This window comes from Crocodylus porosus, unplaced genomic scaffold, assembly GCF_001723895.1.
Source record: "Crocodylus porosus isolate Cpor-Errol unplaced genomic scaffold, CroPor_comp1, whole genome shotgun sequence".
Lineage (NCBI taxonomy): Eukaryota > Metazoa > Chordata > Crocodylia > Crocodylidae > Crocodylus > Crocodylus porosus.
Genome location: NW_017728950.1, coordinates 46,817,566 through 46,844,811, shown reverse-complemented (window position 1 = coordinate 46,844,811; position 27,246 = coordinate 46,817,566). Strand labels below are relative to the sequence as shown.

The window sequence follows — 27,246 nt, the reverse complement described above, 5'->3', positions numbered from 1 at the left end:
AGGAGCTGAGAAGTTTCCTGTCTTGTAGTTGAGTAGGAAGAAGTGGCAGGAAGGGGGGGAATCTTGACTTCACCTTCCCAGTGTTACCTGAAAACATAATTATGCCAGCAAATCTTGGAGTGCACACAGTGAAAAGCATAGTCCTTTCATCCTTTGATTCTCTCCCTGTAGCATTAGAGAATATGATTTAGGGCAAGGGTGTCAAACTCCTTTGGCCCACCTAAGGCAGATGCAGACCACGGGGCTCCTTGCAGGCTAGATCCAGATCCACCTCTGGCAGCCTGGCAAGCAGCAGCAGCATTAACTGCTGCAAGTTCTTGAGCCACAGAGATTAATGCACCTGTGGTTTGACTCTTGGCTGCCATCATGTGTCCCCAGCAGGGCTTGTACAGCAGTGGGACCCATTCAGCAGTAAGCTTCATCCCCAAATTCCCAGTCCCTCTAGGATCTCTGGAGGCCATCCCTTAGACAGCCCTGATTAAGTGTCATTGGAGGTGGCAGTTTGGAAAGTTATGAGGCTGTTCCCTTAGGCAGTTTCAGGAGCAGTGCAATAATGTTCTGTAGGGGTGTGCAAAGCTTCGGTTGCTGATTTGATTCAGAGAAGATTCAACCCAATTTGGAGGCTGAATCATCAAATCTGAATTGAATCGGGAGACCCATAAAAACCTCTGAATTGATTCAGAGCATCTGAATCGATACAGAAAAGATTCAGAGAAAGATTTGGCAATTTGGAAGGCAGTCTTGCAGGGAAACAGGAACTGAGAAGAGGGAGGGGGAGTAGGGGGGGAAAGACTGACATCTGTAGCTAGCCAGTGACTATGCTCTTTCCCCGAGTTCCCTTCCAATCACAGTGCCCTGGGGAAAGGACATAGAAACAACATACTTCACTTCATCCACCTCCTAGATACAAAACCCCATGTACTCAATATAGACATTGGATACATGACACACTGTAACCTGCCTGACATCTGACTCCCCAGGTACCTCTCCACTTTTACCTGCTCCATCCCTCCCCTCCCCAGCCTGTCTCTTACCCCCTGACGCCTCAATTTACATTTCTGCTGGCTGGCTTTTTTTTGCCTGCATACTAGCCTCTGGCTTCTTTACTGTTCATTCCACCCAGGAAGACCACACACACCAACTGCATATGCTTCCTCAGGCTGACAAAGGGTTTTTAAACCCAAAAGCTTGCTAAGATATATTTCTCTAACTATTCAGTTGGTCTAATAAAATATATCAGATTGACCCAAAGCACCTTGTCTACTTCTGTCCTTAGACCAACACAGCTACAACCTACACCCTTTAACAAGCACACAATGTGAGTTTTGCTTTCAGAATCTTGAGATGCACTTTCACAGAAACCCCTGCACCTGTTTCCTTGAAACCTGGCAGGCCTCATGCCCTCAGAAGGGGCTACCATCTCTGCTATTTTCATCAAATTCCACAGTAAAATGACAGTTATAGGTATTCCAGTGATTCCCCATTATAGTCTATGGTCAAATCACCAAATCTCTCCTAACTGCCACTGAATCTTTCGTAGTCGATTTGGCCAAATCGATTTGGGATACCAACCTGAATCAGTCCTCCAAATTGGCCGAATCCGAATCCTAATCAAATACTTCCCTATTTGCACAGGCCTAATGATCTGCCCCCTATACAGCACAATAATGCTCTGCCCCATATAGTTAATTAAATCATAAAGTTATGATGGAGGGGGCAGAGTGCCACATACTGCACTGTATACAGCATCAATTCATTAAGTGTTTGCATAGTGCACAGTAGAGCATGCCGACTGGCTACATTTTTGGCATCATTTTATGCAGAAGTTACACATCAGTACACTTAAGGTTAACCAGTAGAAAGAGTCCTTTCATTGAATGGTCAGATCCCCTACATGCCTCGTTTTCTTCTGTTCTGACCTGAGGTTAACATAAAAAAAAAGAAGTATAGTATGCTTGGAGAATAGCTCCACTAGGGGACGTGGGCATATGTCCATTAAGGATCATATTACTTTGTATTCAGAGAAGTGTGTAGTTACCTTCTCCTGGTTTGACGTACTTTTACTAGACTGATTAAAATTGGTGGTGGTGCTCCAGAGCTCTCAGGAATGCAGAGCCATATTGTTATATAACTTTTGTTCCTGTCCAGTATGCTGAGCACTAGGGCTGTGCGAAACTTCGGGTGCTGATTTGATTTGGAGGAGATTCAGCCCAGTTTGGTGGCTGAATCTCCAAATCCAAATCAAATCAGGGGAACAATTATAAGGTTCAATTTGAAGCTCTCTGAATCAATTCAGAAAAGATTCAAAGAGCTTCGGTGATTCGGGTAGTCCCTGCCTGCTGCAGTAGGGAACTAAACCCAGATTCCATGCTGGTAAGTAGGGGGTGGAGGAGGGGAGGCTGGAGGAGTGGGGAGGGGACCATAGGTGGAGCCCTGTCAGGCCCCATTCCCCTGCCTGTTCCCCCAGCCCTTCTGACCACTCCCAACCCCTGCCCGCTCTCCCAGCCCACCCCTCCCCCCACCATGGCTGCCTTGCCCAGCTCAGCTCCTGGCCCTTTATAAAAAAAACAAAGCGTAACTCCAACTCACCTGCTGTTGCAGTGGCCTTGGGGCTTCTGTGGTTTTGTGGCAGAGCCCCCTATGCAGTGTGGGACAGTGGGGGGGCAACAGGGTTTGCCTCTCCCCTGCCTGGCACTAGGTGGTGAGTTGGGGCTTTTTTTAAAGTGCTGTGAGTTGGGGCGGGCAGGGCAGCCATGGCAGGCGGGGAGCTGGGACAGCTGGTGGGGGTCAGGGTGCTCATGGCAGAGCCCCCATGCAGCATGGGACAGTAGGGGGTAGCGGGGATTGCCCCCCCGCCTGGCAGCAGCAAGTGAGCTAGGGCTTTTTTGTCAAAGAGCTCAATCTGTAAATTGATTTGGGAGAATGTTTCGCACCACTGTATCAAGTAACTGTCCCCCGAATCGGCTGAATCTGAATCCGAAGTGAATAGTAGCCACTTCACACAGGCCTACTGAGCACTCCACACCTATCTGCATTGTACAGAGCTGAACGCTCTCTCGTCAATACCCTATATTTGTGCACCCATGTGTTTCTTAGAAGTCTCTCATCTAAATGATAAACTAGCCCAAACCCTGCTACATGTGAGCACTTATATCACCAAAACCTGTTGCACTAGCCCCCAAAGTGACTTTCTTTCAGCATATGAGGCCCTGATGGCCATGCTGCGAAGTGTGGGGGAAGTCAAGCAAAATCTTATTAAGTACCTGCAGTTTAAAAAAAGGTTTGGATTTAAAAGAAGCATGAATAATATCTGCCCAAAAGATGACTAAGAAATGATAAATGCTTGAAATCAGATGCTTATAATTGTAATAACCTTTTCTGTCATAACTGTAATTATTCTAGCACATCACTGCATGTATTTTAAAATGTACTGTTGGTATCCTGTGTTACCTTAAAAGTATTTATAATCTCCATCGTATGTATTATTATTAGGGGTGTGTAAAGCGGGTCCTATTGGATTTGGATTCTGCCCGAATAAGGGACATTGATTCGATTAATTTATTTGGATCACTGTCCCTGATTCGATTCAGCCAAATCGAAATCTGAAGATTCAATGCTGATTTGGACACAAACACAGCTTTAAATGTTTTTTCTACATACCTCGAGGTACCAGTGTGGCTCGTAAATGCTGTGATGCTGGGGTGGATGGAGCATCCCACAGGAGTGCAGCGGGGCCCTCCACTAGCTCAGCAGAGAACCTGTAAGTGGACCAGAAGTACTTCTGGTCCACTTCTGGGTCCTGTGGGGAGTGTGCAGGCCCCCTTCCCCACCCCTTCTTCTCCCCCCAATGTGGCAGTAGGTCATGGGGGGACCATGGGTGCCCCCCCCAGACCTAGGAGGCAGCAGTCGCTGAGCCAGAGGGGTGGGGGGGGGTCCCCCAGGAGCTCCCCGGAAGTGGACTGGAAGTGCTTCTGGTCCACTTATGGGTTTGCTGTCAAGTGCAGTGGGGAGCCCCTTGCAGTTCTGTGGGGCTCTTCATCTGCCCCAGCATTGCAGCATTCATGAGCCTCCTGGTACCTTGAGGTATGTAGAAAAAACATTTAAAACAGTGTCTATGTCTGAATCGCTGAATCTTTCCGAATCAATTCAGAGTGTTCTAATTTGATTCAGAGCGATTAAAGGGTTCTCTGATTCGATTCAGATTCAGAGATTCAGCCACCAAATATAGCCAAATCTCCACCGAATCAAATCGGTGACTGAAGCTTTGCACAGCCATAATTATTACCCCTCTTTTGGCTGACACTAAACCAGGGATCCTTTTACCAACTCTGTACTTGTCAATAAATAAATAAAGGTCTTATCCCTTCGGGAAGAGAGAGAAAATATTGGTCTCCTGGCTAGATTTTTTTTCTCTTAGCATTTTATAGTATTAAAGAATTGAGGTCTTGCTGAGTTCATAATGGCTGTTGATGAAGCTTGCATAGGTTCATACTGTACTACCAGTATGAAACAATTTTCCTTTGTATACTGCTTCTGAGACTCTGAAAATATCCTTACGAACCCATCTTCTGTAAGCTTTATTTTCTAGAATCATGAATTTAGGATATATCATAACATTTCTCCAAAAGGACAGTACAGGAGACCCATGCCATTCATGAGGGATACATTCTAGGGATCCCTGTGAGTGGGGAAATCCATGAATACTGTACTGTACCAATAATAGGCTGGAGACAGTAATTCCAATAAAATGCTAACTAGCATTTTATTCCCTGCTCTAATAAAACCTTTAGTTGATACTGCAACGTACTGAATGTAAAAGTATTACCAGAGCACAGTAACAAAGTATCATGCCGTGTGGGAAGAAAGCATGGATTGGTGCGCCACACCACAAATATTCAAAACCGTGACTTGCAAATTGCAAGGATTTCCTGTAAATACCTAACTAACAAACAATCACTAGTAATTGTTAGTATTGCTCACTATTTATAACTGGTCATGCAGTCTGGGTTGAAGCACTGAGTTGCCTCAGCATAAGCTTTTCATACGTTTGGAGAGTATCAGTAAGTCATAACTTATAGGGTCCTGATGCATGTTACAGTTGAAATGTAATTAACCAGTTAATTACTTCTTTAGTAATAACATAGCCACACATTTGTTCAATTCATGGCCTGATAAAACAAGGAATAAGTGAAGAAGTTATTACATATATTTTGTGCAATAACAACTTTGTGGTTGGTTCCTATCATACCTTTAATTGAGTGTGACCAGTGGCCTCCAAAGCAAGGTCAGTGATTGGAGGTTTCAGCTGGGGGATGGCGTGGGGGGGCACTTGCACTCCTGTAGCTGGGGACCCTGTCAGCTGATCAGAGTTCCCAGCCATGGGAGCACCTGATGTGCCCCCCATGGCCGAGAGCTCCAGCCAACTGATGGGGCTCCAAGCCACAGAAGCCAAGATTGCCAGTGCAGGGACGACCTGGGATCATGATCCCTTGCACTGGCAGTATGGCATGATGGGGTCTGATGCTCAGTTCCACAGTCATGCCTCTAACCATGTGTTTGTGTGGCATAGCAGGAAGCACAGTTGTTGGGATTGCACATCAGACCCCAACACCTTTTCCATGTCTGCCAGTGGTCTAATTATAATATTTCTTATTAATGGCCAGCTGTTCTGTTTTGGGTCCTACACTTAATGCAAAGCATACAGCAGCATTGGAAACCATGTGGAAACTCATTTAGGTTTCATGGTTTTACAGTGCATCTGATAATACAGTGCATCTTCATGGCAGTCTCCACATTTTATTTCTCTCATTTCCTCAAACTAGATATGGTTGAGGGGGGAGTTATTGGTTATTCAGCATGGAATAGCTAGGAACCTTGGTGTTCCCATTAGCAACACCAAGGTTACAAGTAACACTATGTGGAATCTACAGTTAAATAACTGAAACTTTGATGCTACCTTGGGTAATGTTAAGTTCTCTGACTTGTATTTTTTTATCTGTATCTCCTTTTATTAGATCCTTGCCTATTCCATTGCCTGTTCCTGCGTCTCTGCTTTCAGTGTTAGAATCATAGAAGCAGAGGAAGCTGACAAAGTTATGAACAAGTTGCAGACTTTAACAGAAAATAATAAGCAGGTTGTATCCACAACATGGATTCCTTACTTTCTGTTATGCTTTTTAAATGTCCTTTCTTTTGTACTATAAACTTTGCATCCTCTTTCACCTATGCCAATATTAGATGGAAGTCTCTTAGGACCTCTCAGGTATCTGTTGAAACAGTGTAATTTGAAGATGGTACCTTCAAGGCCATTTGTTTTATTCATATATTTCTTATAGCAGCAGCTCATACTCTGTTACTAAAATATGAAATAAAAACTGAATTTATATATATAAATATGTCTAAAAGTAAAGCTTACACTTTTCCAGTTGCATTCCCAAGGTTTTTTCTTCCTAGGCAAATATTCTTTCTTTACCTTTCTCTTAGACTTATGGACAACTAAATGTTAATCTTCCTGTAGATTTTAAACAGCAGATCATAGTCACAATCCTAACCAATTCAGATTGATGTTTCAAACTCAGATTTCTTCAGGTAGCCTTTTAACCCACTTGGTACCAAATTTTCCCACTAACAGATAACAGCTCAGCATCTTCCCATTACCTCAGAATCCCTTGATTGCTCATCAGTCACAATTTGACTCCCTGAGTATCAGTAACCCAGTTTCAGTGCTGCTCCTGTTTGTCTACTATCCACTGATTGACAGTGTGGTGTTATACAACCTATCAGAATCAAAACTGATCTTTGCAATAATCACAATAATCAGCAGCCTATTACTTTTTTTGAGATGTAAAATTAGGAATTTCTTTTCTAACCATTTTCCTTCATGTTAGAAAACCATTCTGTAATACAGAGCCTTCCATATTGTAGCCTTTGGTTATTGGGTACCCATTAAACATGTGCAGACAGCTGGCTGGTCTCATGGTGCTGGTTTTTCCTTCTTTCCAACTGCTAACTCAGAGTAAAGAAGCTAATTCATGTGATGTACTTTCCAAATATTACCATCTTATATGAAAAATTACTGTGGTTGTTACGAGAATGCTGAATAATGGTGAACAAGGATGTTGGTGTTCCATGCGAACATGAATGAGTAAGAACTTGATCCTTGAGACATTCATAGGATAAAATGTCATCCACCCTGTGAAGACTTGGGGAACACCCTACTCTAAAACACAAAAATTAGTGTAGAAATTTCTGTTAAGACTCCATTCTTGTCATGGGAAGTGTCCAGGTATTTCAGCTGCTAGATCGTGTCCATCCAAGTGGCATCTTCCTCTTCTCTAGCTTCAGAAGACCCCTGATTATTTCCAAATGCTTAATTTCAATTACATCCAAAATCCACTGATTTCAGTAGTATTATGTATATTCTTAGAGTTTAGCATTTATATATTTGCAACATTGGGGTGTAATTTCACTCTTGACCTAAATCTTTCTCTCTCTCAGAACTAGAATCCTTGTTCATTACCTTTGAAAAGATTCTCTGTTACTTGACCTCACAAGTTCTGACAGGTGGTAGTAGCAGTCCCCGGATCCTTTTTTGCTCTCTGGTCATTAGAGGGTAACATGATTCCTTTGTATACAAATATATGCACAAACATACATGCTTAATCAGTATACTGCCATACATAGGAGTCAGTATTTTGTAACTAGTTGCATCAATTGCACTAGATTTGTATGTGTGGCACTCAACTGTCTATCCTTGTTGGCCAAATGAGTGACACAGGGTCAGCCCACAGGCCAAATCCTGCATGGGGACGTTCCATGGCTGCAATCCAGGATGTAAGCCCAATCCTGTGCATCCAGATCCAGCTACATGCTGGTCCTATCCCGTGGAACTGGATCTAGCTGCAGACCACCCCCATCTTGTGCTCCCAGATCCAGTCATGCACCAGCCCCATCTCATGTACCTAGATCCAGCCATGTGCTGGCCAGATCTGATGTACAGGGCCATGTTATATGGCCTGTGTGATTCACCATAGGTCCAGAAATTTGACCGTAGAGCTGCAGCAATTACCACTGGCTCTGCTCCCCTGCTGCCAAATTTCTAGACCCTGGTGAAGCCCTGCAGGCTGAATGATGCAGCCTGATGGGCCAGATCTGGCCTATGGGGTAGGAGTTAAGCACTTCTGGTTTAAGCCAACTATTTGTTTTAAAAGTACCAGCATTTCGGTTGACAACAGAAATTATGGTATATAGAATATGTCAGTGTGAAGTACTGCTCATGGAAGATGTGAGCTGTTATTTTGGGGAAAACGTGTGTGGGGGAGGGTGGGGAGTGAATGCAGACACACCCACACACCACCCTGCCTTTGTGGCAGTTGTTTTTACTGTCTTTTCCTTGTTTTGTTTTTTTTATAGACATCTGGTTATGCCTTGGCACTGGGTACCATGGTTCATGGTTTGTCAGTCTTTGGACATGGGAAAGCAGAAGACCTGAGCAACAGACTATTACATGCTTGGATAAAGATTGTACTTGCAGAGGTAGAGGAGACTGTCTCTATCTTTTTATAAAGAAATTGCTAAGGAGCTTATTTCATTAAAGGGGAAGAAATGGAGATCAGGAATAGTTTCACTGTTGGAGCAGATGATTTGATTTACTTTTAGAAGCAGTAATCGCTCTAGTTTGATTTAAGAAAAAACTGAGCTTTCTTGATTTACAAAAAACAATTATTGTTTTTGGGCTGAGAGCTCCATTCTGTTACCTTTACTCATCCTGAATAGCAACCAAAGCTCCAAGTGCTCAGCCTGACATCAGTTTCCTTGCTGGAGTGAGGAACTCCATAACAAAATTTAGACTAGTAGAATCCTGGGATCCTTGTGGTTTGCCATTTTACTGTAAATTTACCCTCTTGAATGGCTTTTTTATTAAGTAATAAATGCCTGTAGCTCTGCTTTTATGAGCCAGTAATTGCCATTGCTATGCCCAGTGAATACAGCAGCTACACTGAGATGCTTTAACTGGATTTACAGTAGTAGCCGGAGCTGAACAATTCTAGGCTTAATGAAGGTAACATTAATCACTGTCACTGTAACCGAATAGAGAACTGAGTGAAATGTATTCATTTGTTATACTTGCAATTCTGTACTAATAATTTAGCTTTTTGTACCAAAAATTACATATAAAATGTAATTTTAAAAGCAACCCCTAAATGAATTCCCCAAGATAGGACTACAAGGTAAATATTAACAGCAACACAGGGTTTTAACAGCATGTTTGAAGACTAGGTCATCCCAGCATGTTTCCAGGCATACTTCATGTTAAAGGTATTAGATTAAAATACGTTATAGAAGGGTGCTACATCAGTGAGAAGTGCCTGCTTGTTTCAGTGAAAAAGAAGAAGGAGGTCCTATATAATGCAGTTCATTTTAGAGGGGTAGCAATGCAATTGGGTTCCTCATCCAGAAGCCTGGTCCAGAAGTCTGTTGGTAGGAAAGGAATAGGTGTAATCTTTAGAGTTAAAAGGAAAACAGTGCCCTCTTTTTGAGAAGAAAATGATTCTGTGCTGTGTCCACCATATTACAGCCCTTTGGGTTGCATTCATTTTGATTTGTGTTTTCAGGAGTCTCCCACAATGCAGCGCCTGGCTGCTGTGAATGGGTTGGTTGCATTGGTGGGTTCTGAAGGAGCCACGATACAGGTAAAAGAAACAAGCACACAAAACCTTTAGTTTCCTTTAGAAACAAAATGTCACGGTATGACCTGAAAAATACAATGAGATCATATCTCTGAGAATTTTTTTGTATGTTTTTTGTGGGTAAGGGGATGTTGTCAATACATAATTAAATAACTAGCAGCCATTTAATATCTCCACATTCAGTGTTCTGCAGTGTTGAATTAATTGTACAACACTTTCATCTCTGAGAAGGTCTGTCAAAACAGAATTTGTCTCTGGTTGCTTTCAAGCATACTTGGAGCTGGTGGCAATGAGAAAGTAACCTTATTCCTCCTTCACTAGTTATGTATGTCATTGTCTTGTTTTCCTTTTCCTTGGCAGTTGAAATTGGACACTATTCAGTCTTCCCAGTTTCAAAATAAACTTAATGAAGTCATCAGAACCTTGATTCAGGTGAGTGGGTGGTGTGTCATGTCTGTTTCTCATTCTGCTTGGTAAACCTAGTGCTATGATACCTTGTGTGAAGGGCCAAATTTATTTATTTATTTATTTATTTATTTTAAGCATAACTTACATTTTGTTGTAGTTTGCTTTTGAAGTACTGGATGAGGTAACCAGTATTAATTGCGGCTAGAAATATTAATCCATGTCCTGTGATTGTCTCCACAGATAGTCAGTGTTTCTGGACAGATTGCCCTGCAGACAAATGCAGCCTGGCTTTTAGGGCACCTTCATCTATCCAGTTTGTCCTCAGACCAGAGCAGGGCATCTGGTAAGAGGTTTTTGTTGTTAAGAATGCACTGTGGTAGCACCAAGAGGCCTCAATCAGTGGCCTCCTTATGCTAGGTTTGGTACCCACATAAAGTGAAAGGACAGCATTTGTGACTCAAGAGAGCTCACACTTCAACGCACCAGAATAGCAAGCTCAAATACAGTTGATGTTTATGCTCCAGCAGAGCCCCATTGAATTCAGTGCTGTTCGGTGCAAAATCCACCCACGTTTGTTTGGTGAAGCTCTCCATAAAATACATTCCTATCAAATCTGTGTGTTAAAATAATATCTAAAAAAAGTGAGTGTGTATGCTTGAAACTTACAGAATAGTTCACAGTTTTGGTTTAAAATTGTGCAGAAAGGCCTTTCCCTCGGTTTTTGTAAGTAAAATGTGTATTCTGAGAGGTAATCGGATATCTGGTTTGGCCTACTTCATATTTCAGGAGTTTCTGCTCTTAAATATGTCAACCATTTGAAAACCAGCTACTGCAAAAAGGAAAATGAGTAATTTTTTTAAGAACTGTATGTTTGTAAAGAGCTGTTCTGTGATTAGTTGAAGCACACAGCTTCCTAAGGAAGCACAGCACTGCTGTTTACTGAGGATGGAATTTACCCCCAGTAAGAGGGGAAGCTTTAGGACTATATACCACTTTACATTCTATGTGAGCCTGCAAAATAGAAGTTAAGTGGGGCACAGACTCTCAATTTCCCCTTAGCAAACAGGTGAATTTCATTTTGGTAATGATGAGAAATTATCACTGCATGATATCTACTAGATAAATGATCGATGAAATATATATGTTCATTAAAGGGAGCTAATGACCCATGCTATCAGTGAGTCAGTACTATCAAGATGACGCATGTTCAAACCACAAAAATATCTCATTGACCATGCATGCTGGCAAGCACCAGAGAATGGGTAGGCATCAAGTGTGACTGTGTTCTTACTTCCAGGTTAGGGTTGAGGCACATTAGGCCTGTGCATGTGTGTTATGGAGTGGGTTGAGGGAGGAAGTTTCCATCATCATAGGTTCTCAGTTTATGAACAAACTAGTTTTTCAGTGCTGCAGTATGCAACTTTTACTAACCCTACGTGAATTTGGAAAGAAAAGGGCAAGAGGAAAAAGTGATTATATTTGCATTAATCCTTTGGTCTAATAGAAATAATCACTGTAACAGAATGTTGACCAGTGATTAATTTGTAAATAGTTCATGCTTACTTTTTGAATTTAGTTGGAACCAGGAATCTCTTACTTTTCCTGCCACATTGTTGACACATTTCAAAGTCTTGTCTTGTTCCAGTTCCTCCAGACTTCAGCTACTTGCCTGAAAACAGCTTTATTAGGGCAGCTATTGATTATGTCATTGAAGGAGGAAAGAAAGGTAAGAAAGAAGAAAATTCCCTAACTATGGGAAAAATGATGCTGCTCTAAATTGACTCTTGCATAAATGTTTTTGCTCGTTAGAAATGCTAAGAAAAAAATCACAGATTGATCCTAAAAAAACTCAATTTTATTTAAGTATATTTCAATAAAAACATTAAATATGTGGGAAATAGTTTTACATTACCAACACTACAGAATACTTACATAAGACAGCATTATAACTTGATTTTTCTGTTGAATTTTTTACATTCACTCTTTCCTGAACAACTGTTAGGCTTGTATCGCAGAGCACTTACGAGCCCTGCGCCTGAGAACAGAGACGGCTCAAGAGAGACCCCTAGCAGTGAGAAGGGGGAGGCATGGCTGCCAGTCACCAGGGAACCAGGGGCAACCAGCGAAACCTGCTGACAGGAAAGGGCAGGGCTTAGCCCTTCTTAATCCCAGGCAGCAGGCCAGGAGGGCAGTTCCCCTCTGGCAGCCAAGGAGGGGGGAGCTTGGCCAGTGCGGAGAGAGGGGAGATCGACTGCATGAGCATCCCCTGGCTGCTGCCATGGGTTGGAGTATTTTCCCGGTAGGGATCGAATGTTGTTAGACCAGACGGTGTAGTTTTACATTATAGCCCAGGGGCTTTGTGTTTTGTGTTTACTGTTAACCGGAAGACCAGGTGAGGCTATTAGGGGTTGGAGGAGGCCTCATAGGGACTCCATGGTAGCGTGGGGGTCCTGGCGCCAGAGAGGGCACTGCATTTTGGAGTGCATTGGCCCCAGCCCCAGAGTGAAGGGGGGCAGCGAGAAGCCCCAGAGTGAAGGGGGGGCAGCGACGAGCCCCGAGCAAAAGGGGGGTGTGGGGGTCCTGGCTCCAGAGAGGGCGCTGCATTTTGGAGTGCATTGGCCCCAGCCCCAGAGTGAAGGGGGGGCATTGAGAAGCCCCACAGTGAAGGGGGGCAACGAGGGGCCCCAGGGAGGTAAAGGAGAGGGCCAAATCACAGCAGGGCCCAGGTCAAAATCCTGTCAGTACTATCTGCAAGGCTTGGGCTGCAGTGTAGAGGAGGAAAAGGAGCTGCAGATAGCACCCCCTGGCACCAGGGCATATAACGTGGACAGCCTCCTGCTAATTACATCACTCAATCAATTAAGATCAAGGCATGGCAGGCGAGTAAGCAGGCGGCTGGCCCATAACAGGAAGGCAGAGTCACCACTAGAAGACTCCAGTAGCAATACTCCTGTCACAATGGTGCATTGGCTGGGAAAGTTTTATACGGCAGTATGCATTATAAGACGCTGGTTTGCCAGTATAAAGAAGAGAACCCTTGGGTCCACATGGAGAGAAAAATGAGAACAGACACTAACCCCTGGCCCAGAGTCAGGCAAACAGGATTTGGACTGACTACACCAAATGCTACAAGGCCCATGGGATCAAGCGGCCGGACAACAAACCCTGCAAGCTGGTGTGATTGAAAGCACCCAACCCAGCCCAACGGTGCAGGTAAGAACGTGTGGCGATGGAGCCCAAGTTGGCCGTGAGGTGGGAGACGAGCTGCCTGCACCAGTGGTAGAAGTAACCATAGAGGGAAAAAGAGTAGTGGCTATGCTGGACTCAGGCTCCGTGCAGACGATGGTGCGGAGCGACGTGTTACAGCAAGGGAGAGAAGAAGAGTGGATCGTGTAACGGTGCAATGTTGGTGCAGGGACCCCCTCAATTTTGACAGGGTGAGTGTCACCCTATGAGTAGGCAATAAGACCCGCTGGATGCTAATGGGGGTCATTGAACATTTACCCTACCCAGTGGTACTGGGCTGCAACTGGCCCGAGTTGTTAGAAGAAATAGTTGGTGTGAGACAAAAAGAGACCGCGGAGGGTTTTGTGGGTGAAACTGAGCAACTCCCCCCCCCCCCCCCCAAAAGAGGAAGTGGGACAGAGGGTGGATATTGCCCATTTTGGGGAAGACGAACACTTCCAACTAGAGCAAAGTCGAGAGGTAGACTTTTGGTGGGCGCTGCAGGAACACCTTGCTCGAAGAAACGATGAAGAGGCCAGAAACGAAGATTGAGGCCAGAACTGATGAGAACAACCCCGAGGTTCGAGGTAAGGAACAACCTATACCGGATCAAGCAAGGGAAGCCAGAAGGAGAGGAGGTTGCTCAGCTGTTGGTCCCGCGGTGGTATCAATGGACTTTGTTGAAGGTGGCTCGTGAGCTCCCCATGGAGCCGGGACAAGACACAAGCATGCATTCGAGCAAGGTTTTATTGGCCGGGTATAATGGGGAAAGTCACAAGATACTGCATTTTGTGTCCCGTCTGCCAAAAAGCAAACCCAAGTCCGCCTGCAAAAGCTCCTTTAGTCCCAATGCCTCTGGTAGAGGTTCCCTTTGAGAGGGTGGTGGTGGACATCGTCAGGCCACTCCCCCGAAGTAGCACGGGAAACCAGTGCATATTAGTCTTACTGGATTATGCAACGCGGTACCCAGAAGCTGTGCCAGTGCGGACAGTGTCTGCGCCAAAGGTGGCAAATGAACTTTTGAAGATATTCTCCCGGGTAGGACTTCCTAAAGAACTACTAACTGATCAGGAAATGAACTTTACATCACGTGTGTTTCAGGCAGTGAGTAAAGCCTTGGGGATTAAACAGCTGAAGAAGGCCGTATATCATCCCTAAACAGACAGGCTTGTGGAACGTTTTAATCAGATGTTGAAACAGATGCTAAAAAAGTTCATGGTTGAGAGCCCTCAAAATTGAACAGAATGATACCTCCTTTGTTGTTTGCAGTAAGAGAGGCACCCCAGGCCTTCACTGGGTTTTCACCTTTTGAATTATTATACACCTGGCAACCAAGGGGAATCCTGGATCTGATGAAAGAGAGGTGGGAAGAACAACAGAGTAACGACCAGAACATCATCCAATATGTGATCCAACTTCGGGAACGCCTTGAAGCGGCTCGGAACATGGTTTTAGGAAACCTCAGAGAAGCCCAGCAACGGCAAGTGAGACATTACAACCGAGGAGCACGGGAAAGGAAGTTTGACATGGGGGACTGCATGTTGGTCCTATTGCTGGACAGTGAAAGTAAATTACTTGCCTGGTAGCAGGGACCCTATGAAATCATACGCCGAGTGGGGCCCGTAGACTACGAGGTATACCAGATAGATGAGCAAAAAAAAGAAGCAAGTATACCACGTCGATATGTTGAAGAAGTGGGAGGACCGGGAGTGTATGTACTTAGCCCCTCATCCTGAGGAATTGGAGTTGGGACCCATGTTAACGAAGGAAAGTGGACCGGGTGACGTAGAGCTGGCCCCACGCTTGTCAGAAGAACAGAGGAGACAGGCTGCTGAGCTAGTCAAGGAATTTGAAGATGTATTTCGGGGAACCCCGGGGGAAGCTCAGGGTGTGGTACACTGGATAAAAACTCCACTGGGCCAGGTGATATGGGAGAATTGGAGACGGATCCCCCAGCGACTCCAGGGCCAGATAAAAACAGAGATGGCAATGATACTGGAGCAAGGCATAATATGTGAATCCCACAGTGACTGGCGAAACCCCATCGTAGCAGTATCTAAGTCCGATGGAAAAATCCGTCTCTGCATCAGTTATCGGCAGGTAAACACAATGGCCAAGTTTGACGCTTATCCAATTCCTGGAGTGGACGAATTGGTGGAAAACATTGGGCAGGCGTGCTACATTTCCACTTTGGACCTGACAAAGGGTTACTGGCAGGTCCCAGTGGCACCTGAAGATCAAGAAAAAACAGCATTTGCCACCCCGTGGGGGCTCTTCCAGTTCTGACGCATGCCGTTTGGGTTGCATGGAGCTGCGGCTACGTTCCAGTGGTTAATGGACAGAGTGTTGTCTCCCCATGGGGGTTACGCGATGGCGTATATTGACAATATTATTATATATACTGAGAGCTGGGATGAACACCTCGCCGCGCTGAGAGCAGTAGTGCAAGACTTAAGGAGAGTGACACTGACAGCCGATCCCAGGAAGTGTACAATAGGAAAAGAGAAAACACAGCACCTGGGGTTCCTAGTAGGAAGTGGGAAGGTGAGACCTCTGCTGAGCAAAGTGGAGGCATTGCGGAGGTATCATGCGCCCCGTACCAAAAGACAAGTAAGGGCCTTCTTGGGGCTGGCCAGTTATTATAGGAAATTTGTACCTCACTTTGTGGATGTGGTTGTACCATTAACGGAGATGATAAAGGCAGGGGCTCCAACCAAAGTAAGATGGACACCGGAGGCAGAGAAGGTGTTCGAGTGGTGAAGGATGCACTATGCTTACAACAACTTTTATATACACCCGATTTTAACAGACGTTTCCTGGTGTAGACCTATGCGTCAAATGTGGCTATCGGTGCAGAAATGGTTCAAAGGGAAGGAGAAGACGAGCACCCTATAGCCTACATAAGTAGGAAGCTACACCCACCAGAGCGGAGTTATGCCACAGTTGAGAGTGTGTAGCAGTTAAATGGGCCATTGAAACACTCCGGTATTACTTATTAGGGCGGAAGTTCACGTTGATCACCAATCGTGCCCCTGCGCTGGTTGAAGAGTATGAAGACGGAAAACGCAAGACTCGTAAGGTGGGCCCTAAGCCTTCAACCGTATTGTTTTAAGGTGGAACACCACCCAGGAACCCAGAATAGAAATGCTGACGTTCTTTCAAGACAGTACAAGGAAGAAGAGGGGCCAGGAGGAGCACAAAGACCTCTGACAAGAGAGAAGAGAAGGGGGCGTATATTTAGAGGCCCTAACCTCACTGCTAGGAGGCAGAGTGACCCCTCCAATTCTGGGATCTCCCGGGGGGGCCAGCCAGTCGGGCAGCCGGAGAAGGAAAGCCAAGACCTGGAGAGCGATGATTGGAGCGAGACAGAGAGGTGACAGGGAGACAGGCTCCCAACAACGATAATAATGTGCCTGCTGCCTCCGTCAGAAGGACACATCCTGCCCAGGGCCATCCTCACGAACATTTAAAACAGGGAGAGAAGACTGGCCTAAACGACACCCTACCAAGGTTGGCTAGTGTGGGGGGACTACCAGTGTTGGGTAACTCCCAACAAATCCCACATGGTGCGCCTTGGGTAAAAGGCGAGTAGGAGGTGCCTAAAAACCTCCACCTCCTATACCTAAATGGCCAGGTGCCGGAGGAAACGGCCGAGAGGAGAACCCCAGGCGGATGGAGCACCTGGTGAAAGAAGTAAAGACTCGGCTCGGTGAGTTTGGAGTGAAAGGGGGGGAGGTGTGTTGCAGACCACTTGGGTGCCCTGCGCCTGAGAACAGAGACGGCTCAAGAGAGACCTCTAGCAGTGAGAAGGGGGAGGCATGGCTGCCAGTCACCAGGGCAGCACAGGTGCTGGTTGCTGGGGCAACCAGCGAAACCTACTGACAGAAAGGGGCAGGGCTTAGCCCTTCTTAAGCCCATGCAGGAGGCCAGGAGGGCAGTTTCCCTCTGGCAGCCAAAGAGGGGAGAGCTCGGCCAGTGCGGAGAGAGGGGAGAAGATCGACTGCATGAGCATCCCCTGGCTGCTGCCATGGGTTGGAGTATATTCTCGGTAGGGAACGAATGTTGTTAGACCAGATGGTGTAGTTTTACGTTATAGCCCAGGGGCTTTGTGTTTTGTGTTTACGGTTAACCGGAAGGCCAGGTGAGGCTATTAGGGGTTGGAGGAGGCCTCATAGGGACTCCACAGTAGTGTGGGGGTCCTGGCGCCAGAGAGGACGCTGCATTTTGGAGTGCGTTCGCCCCAGCCCCAGGGTGAAAGGGGGGGCAGTGAGGGGCCTCAGAGTGAAGGGGGGCAGTGAGGGGCCCCAGGGAGATAAAGGAGAGGGCCAGATCATAGCAGGGCCCAGGTCAAAATCCTGTCAGTACCATCTGCGAGAGTTGGGCTGCAGTGTAGAGGAGGAAAAGGAGCCACAGATAGCACCCCCTGGCACCGGGGTGTATAACGTGGGCAGTCTCCTGCTAATTACATCACTCAATCAATTAGGATCAAGGCATGGCAGGCAAGTAAGCAGGCGGCTGGCCCATAACAGGAAGGCAGAGTCACCACTAGAAGACTCCAGGAGCAATACTTCTATCACAGCTTGATATACTGTCCCAAGAGCAGAAATGAAAGCCATATCATTTGAAATATTCATAACTAGTTTCAACAATACACTCTAAGAAATAATCCAGCAATGCATTGGCATTGTTTCTCCCAATTCTTGTTTCTGTGATTTGATCTTTGCCTTCATTTGGGTCCTTAAGTGGCATTCTGATGCATGTGATATATAAACTTGCAACTGAAGGAAGTGTCCACATCAAGATGATTAAATTAAAGGCGCTATCTCGTAAAATCTCAGCGGAGATAGGGCAGTGGGTGGTTTTGATATAGTTGATCAAGGCCAACCCTGTAACATTAGCCTGGGTGCACCTCAGTTGGGTACATTGAATTAACAACTCTCCACACCTTGTTTTTATTAGGATTTTACCCTGAATTAGCTACTTTGAATCTAAAAAAACCCTACTTTCTTGCCAAAAGGACAAAGAATGGGGATTAAGTGAGAGCTTGGTTTGTAGGGAAGCTTTAATTTTAGTTTCAGTGCTGGTTCCCTTTGAGTCTGAACATACTATCCAATCTCTTTGCCTGTTTCCCTGTCTATAATCTGGAAAAGATTGCCAAACTCACGTGTTGTAAGGCCCAATTAATTAACCTATGTAAATGCTTTGAGGCCCAGGCTTAGAAGGGGTGGAAGAAGTATAATGTTTTTAATTTTAAGGCTTCAGTTTTATAATGGCTCCCCTTCAGCTGTGGTAAAACACCACATCCTGAGCACATGAATTGCTTTGCAATACAAAGTTGCATTTTATGTGGCTCCCAGCATATTTAGCCAGTGATGTGATACAAGTGGCTGTTGTGTTATCAATAAACCCATGCTTATTGGTTTTCATTCCAGGATGCTGTAAACTCCAGGGTCTGTACACTTTCTTTTTTGTTTGGCTGTTTTGCCTAGTTTATTATAATTTGCCCAATTTATTATTATATAATTCAGGTTGATTGTTCTATTGCAGGCCCTGAAAGCATTCCCCCTACCTTGGTGAAGGTAGCCCTGGCACCCATTGCGTTAGTTGGAGAAAGTTACCAGTATCCACCTGTGAATTGGGGATCAATTCTTTCTCCTTTGATGAGACTAAACTTTGGTAAGATAAGCTCTTGCATTGTTCTTATATGACTTGTGTACAAAATACTATACTATAAAATTCCAGAGTCTTTTCAAGGATTTAAGCTGGAGTGGGCAATTGTTAAGTGGCCTGTCAGCTGAAATAAGTTTTGGTGATTTGTCAAGGGCCACACAAACAATCTTTCAGAAGATAACCTTTTAACAAACCCTCCCCTCTCTCCCCCTCCCTGCCCATCTGGCTCGTGGCTGCCCCTGCAGCGCTCCACATGAGGCTGAGCCCTGCCAGCTTCTGCCTGGGGCAGCCTATGCCATGTCACCACCCATGTGTGCTGACAGCCCCGGCCAGCACATGCAGCTTTCTAGCGGGGCTGCTCCTGGTATGGCTGCAGCTGCCTGGGTACTGCTCAGCTTCCCCTGCCTCTAGCACCATCTTCTTCACCGACTCCTTCTCCTGCCCCTGCTGTGCCACTCCAGGAAGCAGGTAGTACAGGGAAGTGCCGACAGCAGTTATGGAAATGTGTGCTAGGCACCACATGCCCATCCAGGTGGAAGGGAAGCTGCAGCCAGGCAGCTCCTGTCCCAGTACCTGGGGTTTCCAATTCTAGCTCCCTACCACCTTCTATCCAGTCTGCCCACCTGGCACTGCTTATCTGGCTTCAAGGAATTTGTACATGCTGGTCGGGGCCAAGGTCACCAGGTGCAGGCAGGAACATGGTGTAGGCTGTCCCTGGCGGGAGCAGGTAGGGCTCAGCCCCATGTGGAATGCTGCAGGGGCAGCCATGGCTGTACACAGTCTATTGGCAGGTAGCCACCCATGGGCAGGCTGGATTTTGCCTACCCCTGATCTATGCATTTAATGTGCTCTGTAGTGTGATTTTTATGAGTATCAACTTGCAGATATTCCCATAGAGATGTGGGAGTTTCAGTGCTAGAACTGGCTAGAATGAACCAAAGCCGAAAATTTCAGAACTGAATTTGGACTTCCTCAATATTCAGATGAGTCTGAATCCATTTCTATTTGACCCATTTTAGCAGCAGGCACCTACTGCAAAATTATGGTCTGTATTCAAACTTCTACAGTGCCTGTGAGGACGCTGGTGGGTATATGGGTTTCAAATTCAAATACCGTCATTATAATACTGAGTAAAATGCTCTAGTATAATACTAGAAAATGCTCTCCCACTGTAATTAATTTGAACTTGTTGCGCTTTGGTGCTTTTTCTTAGGGATTTTTTTTCCCTTATGCTAGTCAGCAATCAGCATCTGCCCTTAAACAAGATGTTTGTAATGCTTTCACTCTTAATATACCTGCTAGTGCTATCTTTATGGCTATAAATGTCTGATTTTTGGATTCTTTCCCTCAAAAATACCTCTGGTGCCAAGTGTTTTTTTTCTAGTGTTGCTTGATTTTATTTAATTATGTATTTCCTGCTTAAGGAATGACAATTACTGGCATTTCAGGCTCTTACAGGTGAGCCATGCTAGTTCTTTGGCTTTAGATTGATTAGCTTCATAGGGCTCACGTATAGAACGGCTGCTCTTTCTTACTGTTATAAATAATATAGCTATGGAGCCTTGTGCCCCAAACAGTGGAAATTATTAAACAATCATTGTATGGGGCACAAGGCTCCACAGAAAGATCTAGCCACATACAGAAAGATCTAGCAATTTACTGCTGGTTTTTACTGATTTTTTTTTTCCCCCCTGAATACAGTTCTTACAATCATTTCTCTTAGGTGCATATTAGAAAAAAATGCAAGGATGTCTTGCATATTCAGCCTCATTGGCCATGTCGCAAATATAGGAACCGCATGATGAATAGTAGAAACTTGTTAAACACTTGGGGAATTTTTTATTGCTGGGTTTTTTTAACCTATTAAGAGGAGTTTCATTTTTGTAAATTATGGGAATTCCAGAAAAAACAGTATATCACTTTAGTGGCTTCACTTCAGTTAAATTTCAGTGGAAACTGAGAATTGCTCTGTATGATATGGACATTCCTTGAACTGTCCCTGTATAACATTATGGAAGTTAAACACAAGCATCAAGAGATGCTTTTATCTTAGTGTACCTGTCATGAACACTACTAATGGTGGACTAGAGAACTGCAGTACAGAACAATTATAACTTAATACCTAAACTGGAAACATGAGGAAATTTTCAAGAAATGTTAGGTCCCGAATAATTGTGTTGAGGGGCAAATGTATTGAGTTCAGCTCCCTAAAATTTGTTAGATTAGTAGTATTAGTTTTTCATGTCTGGCTGATATGAATCCTGAAAGTTTCACAAATTTCAACAGGAATGATTATTTAGGTGTAAGCAAAAGTAGATCTTTCTGTTTTAAAAAGATTTGGGGCTGCACTCCTGGAACAGACTCCAGAATATGTGACAGACAACAGGCACACCTCATAACTATTGCATAACAAACAGTTGAGGTGAACAGCTTGCAAGCAACTAATCATGTGTACATTACTAATCTGACCCAGCAGATGAATGCAGACTGCTACATTTGTAGCAATCCAAATTAGAATGCTCTTTGATAACTACTACTAAGACCCTGGTTTTCTCTGCTAGGATCTTCAAAACAGCGGCCTAACAATAAGTCTTGAAATCTCTATTTAGATATTGAAATAAATAAACTTGTTTCACAAACAGACCTATTGAAGCCAAATTTCATTTCTGTTTGTCCTAGTGAATAGGGCTGTGCGAGTCAACAGTGATCTGATCCAGCTTCGGATCTGGCCGCTTCAGATGGCCACTATCCAATCTGGAGCTCCAGACGGGGTTTCCACCTCAATCCGGTCAAAGCGGCTCTGAAGCATTGGAGCCGCCTTGGAGATCCGGCCATAGGGTATAATGGGGAATCAATGGAAGATCTATAACTTTTTTGTTTTTTGTATGATTTAGATGAAACTTGCAGGCATGGAGCCTGCCAAGTTTCAAGAAGATCGGTGCAGGGGTTTGGGGGGAAGAAAACCAAATTCTTGAAAGCAAAGCTCCTGTCACGTCCATGTGATGCAACACAGGGGGCTGAAAACTGCAGGGGTGGTAGCTCTTGCTGAGGCCACAAAGCCTGCCAAGTTTCAAGAAGATGGGTGCAGGGGTTGGGTGAGAACTGTACCCCAAGCTGCTGACAGGCAAAACTCATCACCCAAGTGACCCTGTGTGTGTTAAGGCACAGTGGGCTGAAAACTGCAGGGGTGGTAGCTCTTGTCGAGGCCACAAAGCCTGCCAGCTGTGTGTATCGTAGAGCAGGCCTGAGTGAGTGCTGGTCCCTGTCAGGCTGCGAAGCCTGCCTGCCAGCTCTGTGTGTTTCGCTTGGGGAGTCTGTTGTTTGGGGCCCTGCACCCCAAGCTGCTGCCAGACAAAACTCATGATGTGGGTGGGTGACACTGTGTGTGTGTAAGGTGTGCCCTTCCTGGTGCTGGGGCCTCTGAACAACACAGCAGTGTGCTCCACTGAGGCCGCCTCCTCCCCTACAGCCTCATGCCCAGTCCTCCACTTTACATGACAGCAGGTACAATAACTTAGCTGGCTCAACATCAGTAGCAGCATGGTACCCACACAGAACTGTCACAGAGCCTATTGTTTTATAAAGGAATTGACAGCAAGAAGTAAAGATGTTGTGTTGTGTGGACATACGATGTTATTCAAGGTGTGTGACGGCTTGTGTTTTTATGTCTATGTGTGTATTATGAAAAAAAAGTAATTAAAAAAATTTATCTTTGGAAGCTTTAGTGTTGAAAGCCTTTTTGTCAGTCTGAGGAAGTACCTGCAGTTGGTCCTGGATGGAAGGAATAGTAAAGAAGCCAGAGGCTGGCTTGGCCTGCAATGCAGGCAAGAAAGCCAGTCAGTGAAAATGGAAATGGAGACGTAAGGGGGTGAGGGACAGGCTGGGCTGGGGGAAGGGGGGAAAGGGGGTGTAGCAGTGCAGGTAAAAATGCAGAGGTGCCTGGGGCATCAGATGTCTGGCCGGTCACAGCGTGCCAGAACTCCACTGAGTCCATGAGTTACTGTACCTACCTAGGAGGCTGATGAAGTGCAATTCATAGGCCCAGCTCTGAAAAGTGGTTTGTACATTCAAACAAGCACCTAATCTCATCACCAGAACTGAAGCCAACTTCCTACAGCTCAAATCACAAAACCTGCCAACTATCTCCAGTACCCCACAAACTGCACACCAGAATCTATCAAAGACAACAAAACCAAAATACCCGTGGGGGCGCATTCCTCACCAAATAAACACTCTGCCTCCAGTCTCTCAAGCCTGATCCTTAGAGGGAACAAATTAGAATGCACACCACTTTTCGGAGCCGGGCCTATGAACTACACTTCATCAGCCTCCTAGGTAGTAGGTATAGAAACTCATGGACTCCATGTACACAGTGGAATTCTGGTACACTGCAACCTGCTGGACATCCCAGGCACTTCTGCACTTTCACCTGAGCTGCTACATCCCCTTTTCCCCCCACCCCAACATGTCCCACCCCCCCCCAACACCTCCATTTCCATTTTCACTGACTCGGGTTTTCAACCCTAAAACTGGCATCCCCGGCAGCTAAACTGAGCTCACTGGGAGCCTTGCAACCGCACTGCAACCAGCAAGTATAGGCCTGTCCAAGTTGTGACAGGTTGGGGCATTCCCCAGCCAGGACTTTGTTTGTGCGTGCCTTAGCTGGAGGTTATGGCGTGTCCTCCCCGTCTTTCACCAGGGGATTGTTGGTCCTGGCATTTACGGGGCTGCTGCACTGCTAGCAGTCCCACCAGGCCTCCCTGTCCTGCAGGGTGCAGTTTTAGTGGTCATGCACAGGACCTGGGGCCTCCTTCTTCCCCATAGCCCCAATCCCATACCTCCAAGTTCATCCTGGCAGGGGAATGAGCTCAGCAGGGACATGTTCTTCCCCTGCTGGCTGGTGATGCAGTTAGTGCCCCCTCCAACTGAGAGCGGGGCATTACTTGGCTTTTCAAAACCTCAGAAAAGGAAATTGGTGTGGACGGAGTGAGGAGGGTGGCACTCAGTCCATCTGCAGGTGGAGCTTGGGGAACCCCAGCAGCGGGAGGTTCACCTTTAGGAACACCAGCTGCTTCACCATAGTAGGATCCAAGCAGGTGCAGTGGGGTGTCACAACATCCCCAGCAATGCTGAACACCCTCTTGCTTGGAACACTGGTTGGTGGACAGAACAGGTTTTGCTGGGCAACCATGGCCAGATCCTGCCACATCTGGCTGCAGCTTGCCCAGTAGGGCAAGGGGTCACATTCCAGTGGGTCCACATCCTCAGCGAGATAGGTAGCCACCGAAGCCTCGGTGCTACCTGCCTGAGGCTGGGGTCTGGCGTGTTTGGACCCCAGCGTTGAAGCCATGCCCATGGCCCACATTGGCAGTGGCTGGTGTGGAGGAGACTGGCTGGTGCTGGTGCTGGTGCTGGGAGTGCTGGCACGAGAAAGTGGATCCTCCTCTTCCACATCCCCTCGCCTCTGCACTTCGGCCTCCCTGACTTTGTTCACCAGCACCTGCGTCTAGTGATCAAGGGTTTTGGGGCTGCCAGTGCACATGCTTCCCTTCACCCTCGGGTCACATGTGCCCACCATCCTGTCGACCGTACTGGACCGCAAGGGATCCAGCTGTCTCCTGATGCCCTCCTTCAGCCGCCTCAGCAGTGCCTGCACGTCTGGTGACAGCAGCCTGCCCCAGCCAGCAACATTGATCCCCTGGAACTTCTCCGTTTGGTTCTCCAGTTCCCTCACTAGGGGGATCACCTGGCTGAGGAGGGCATCAACAGCACTAAGGGTCTTGGTGGCCTCGAGGAAGGGCTTGAGGACTACAAAGATCTGGGAGATGGTACCCCGCTCAGCTCTGTTTAGGGGGGCACTGATCCTGATTTCCCCAAGCAAGGCCATCTCATGGATGGCCTTCTGTTGTTCCACCAGCCTCTCGAACGAGCATCAGATATGTGGAGTTCCATCGAGTCTCCACATCCTGCATGATTCTGTGCTGCAGGATGCTGGGCTCTGCCTGTTTCTCCTGCAGCATCTTGCCCCCTTGGTGCTGCGGTGGAAGTAGCCCACCACCTTCCTGCGTTTCAAAATCAGCTGGCTTGTAGCAGTACTGGTGGTGGTGCCGTCACCAGCAGCCCTGTCCCCCTCCAAGGCATCCCTCACTATGAGGTGCAGCCTGTGTGCCACACAGCAGATGCCAACAAAGTTGGCATCACGGACAGCCTTCACCATATTGGCCCCACTGTCAGTGACCACCAACCTGTGGGTGAGCTCGGCCTGCCCAACGAGCCATCCCTCCCTGAACCATGCGGTTCATGGCCCCCATGATCTCCCTTGCTGTGTGGGACTCATCCAGCACCTCAGCTTGCAGTAGAGCCTATCGATGGCCTGACTGATCGCACCAGTGCCCCATGAGGGAGAGGTAGGCATGATCACCACCCCGAATGCTCGAGATGTTGGACGTGAAGTGCAAGGTTACCTGTGGCCCTGCCTTGCGCAGCTCCTCTCTCAAGTACTCCCTGCATGCCTCATATAGGGGGGGCACCACTACCCTGCTGAAGGTGGTGTGTGTGGGCACTTTGTAAAATGGGGCCAGAAGTGTTACGAACCACCTGAACCATGGTCGCTTAACTAGGGAAAAGGCCTAGCTATCCAGAGTAAGCATCTCCCCAATGGTCTGAGTTATCTTGCGTGCCTTGGGAACGCACCCCGCTTTCTGTCCATCTTTCCTCCACTAGTCCAGGGTGGCCTGCCTCTGCTTTTGGAGGATAGGGGGCTTTGGAGCAAGTGGGGGACTTCCCTTTTGGCACGCTTGCACTGGTGGCAGGCTGAGCAGCAGGAAGAAGGGCAAGGGAGTGCTGCTTCCTCAGATGCAGCAGCATGGCCGTGGTGAAGTGTCTCGCGTCCTTGCCACAGATCATGTGCTTTTGGCAGTGCTGGCAGGTGGCAAACCTGGGATCATCTGCCACCTCAAAATGATCCCACACTACACTACTCCCCCACTTCTGGGTTGAGGGCAGGGAATCCTGCCTTTTCCTCCTGCTTAGGTGGCTAAGGCTGAACATCAGGAGGAGCTGCCTTAGCTGAGCCACTTGCCTCCACAACCTCAGCCTCCAGAGGCTCTGCTTTCCAGAGGAGACCTGAGTCTAGGGGAAACTTGAGGGGTGTGGAGCACGAACTCTGATTCCCCCTCAGCCCCAGAATTGCCTGAGCCAGCATGCTCAGCACCCCTGGTTCCAGCTCCAGCTCCTCCTCTGGCAGTGGGAGGCTCACGCTGAGAGCTGAAATTGGGGTGGAGGAGGCAGTGATTCCACTGCTGGTGCCCATTTCTGGACTGAGGTGGTGCAGGTGCAGGGACGTCGGGTGCAGACACTGCTCCCACCACCTGGCTTCCACTGGCAGCACTGATGTCATGGCTGCTCAGGAATAGAATGGGTCAGTGTTTGGGACGGGGATGGGGCTTGCAGCTCTAGCTCTCTCCCTACCCCCTCTCCCTCCCCTGCCAGAAGATCTGGCACCTGCTTTTCCAGCACACTTCATATTGATTTTTCAAGTGCTGCAAAAGTTCTCTCTGTATATGTATACCTTTTGTATATCTGTCTTATTCTCCTGTGAATATCTGTGTCTAATGCTGTGAATGAAATTATTCATTTGTCGTCTTTCTGGCTCTCACGATATTGTCTGTCTTGTGATATGAATGAAAATATTTGTGTGTGTTCCTGTGTGTCAGTATATTATCAGTGTCTTGCTCTTCTATAAATATCTGTCTTCTTCCACTGTGATTTTTTTTTTCTATATTCTGGGTTTCTATGTATGTGCGCGTGTGTGTGCGCGTGCATGCATGTGTGCGTGCATGCAAGCAAGTAATCTGTGCCTCCCTGCATAGTGACAGATAACACTGGCTGGGAAAACACACCTGTCTTTTGCAGTTTCCAAAACAAGTTCCCAAAAAAATAATTCAAAGAAGTCAATTGAATTGTAATACTACTAATAATTGAATTGAATAACTAAGCTAAGTTAAGCTAAATCCTAACCACTCCTTCATAACACGAAAAAGCAGCAGGCAGGTCTGTCGCAGCATTCCCCTCTCACACAGCTGCTGACAGGGTATGAGCTGCAAAAGGCACAGAAGGGCTGGAAACGGGCTTTTATACTTTTTTTAGTCCCACCCCACAGACGTTGCTGTCCCGGGGTGGGGAACCAGACCCCAGAGTCACGGTGGGCCGGGGTGGCAATTAGACACGGTAACAGGCCGGGTTCTATTGGCTA

General features: G+C 46.5%; 1 protein-coding gene across 4 annotated transcripts in view; it reads left to right on the top strand.

Moving 5' to 3' along the window:
* FOCAD (focadhesin) overlaps nucleotides 1–27,246 on the top strand; it is a 256,908-nt gene that overhangs the window by 214,741 nt on the left and 14,921 nt on the right. For 2 of the 4 annotated variants that reach the window (XM_019554782.1, XM_019554781.1), the window contains exons 30-36: nucleotides 6,015–6,134; nucleotides 8,413–8,535; nucleotides 9,615–9,692; nucleotides 10,050–10,121; nucleotides 10,338–10,440; nucleotides 11,743–11,823; nucleotides 18,870–18,998. In XM_019554782.1, coding sequence (XP_019410327.1) covers nucleotides 6,015–6,134; nucleotides 8,413–8,535; nucleotides 9,615–9,692; nucleotides 10,050–10,121; nucleotides 10,338–10,440; nucleotides 11,743–11,823; nucleotides 18,870–18,998 — 706 coding nt within the window. The remainder of the gene's footprint in view (nucleotides 1–6,014; nucleotides 6,135–8,412; nucleotides 8,536–9,614; nucleotides 9,693–10,049; nucleotides 10,122–10,337; nucleotides 10,441–11,742; nucleotides 11,824–18,869; nucleotides 18,999–27,246) is intronic. The other 2 variants (XM_019554783.1, XM_019554785.1) reach the window with 2 other exon arrangements.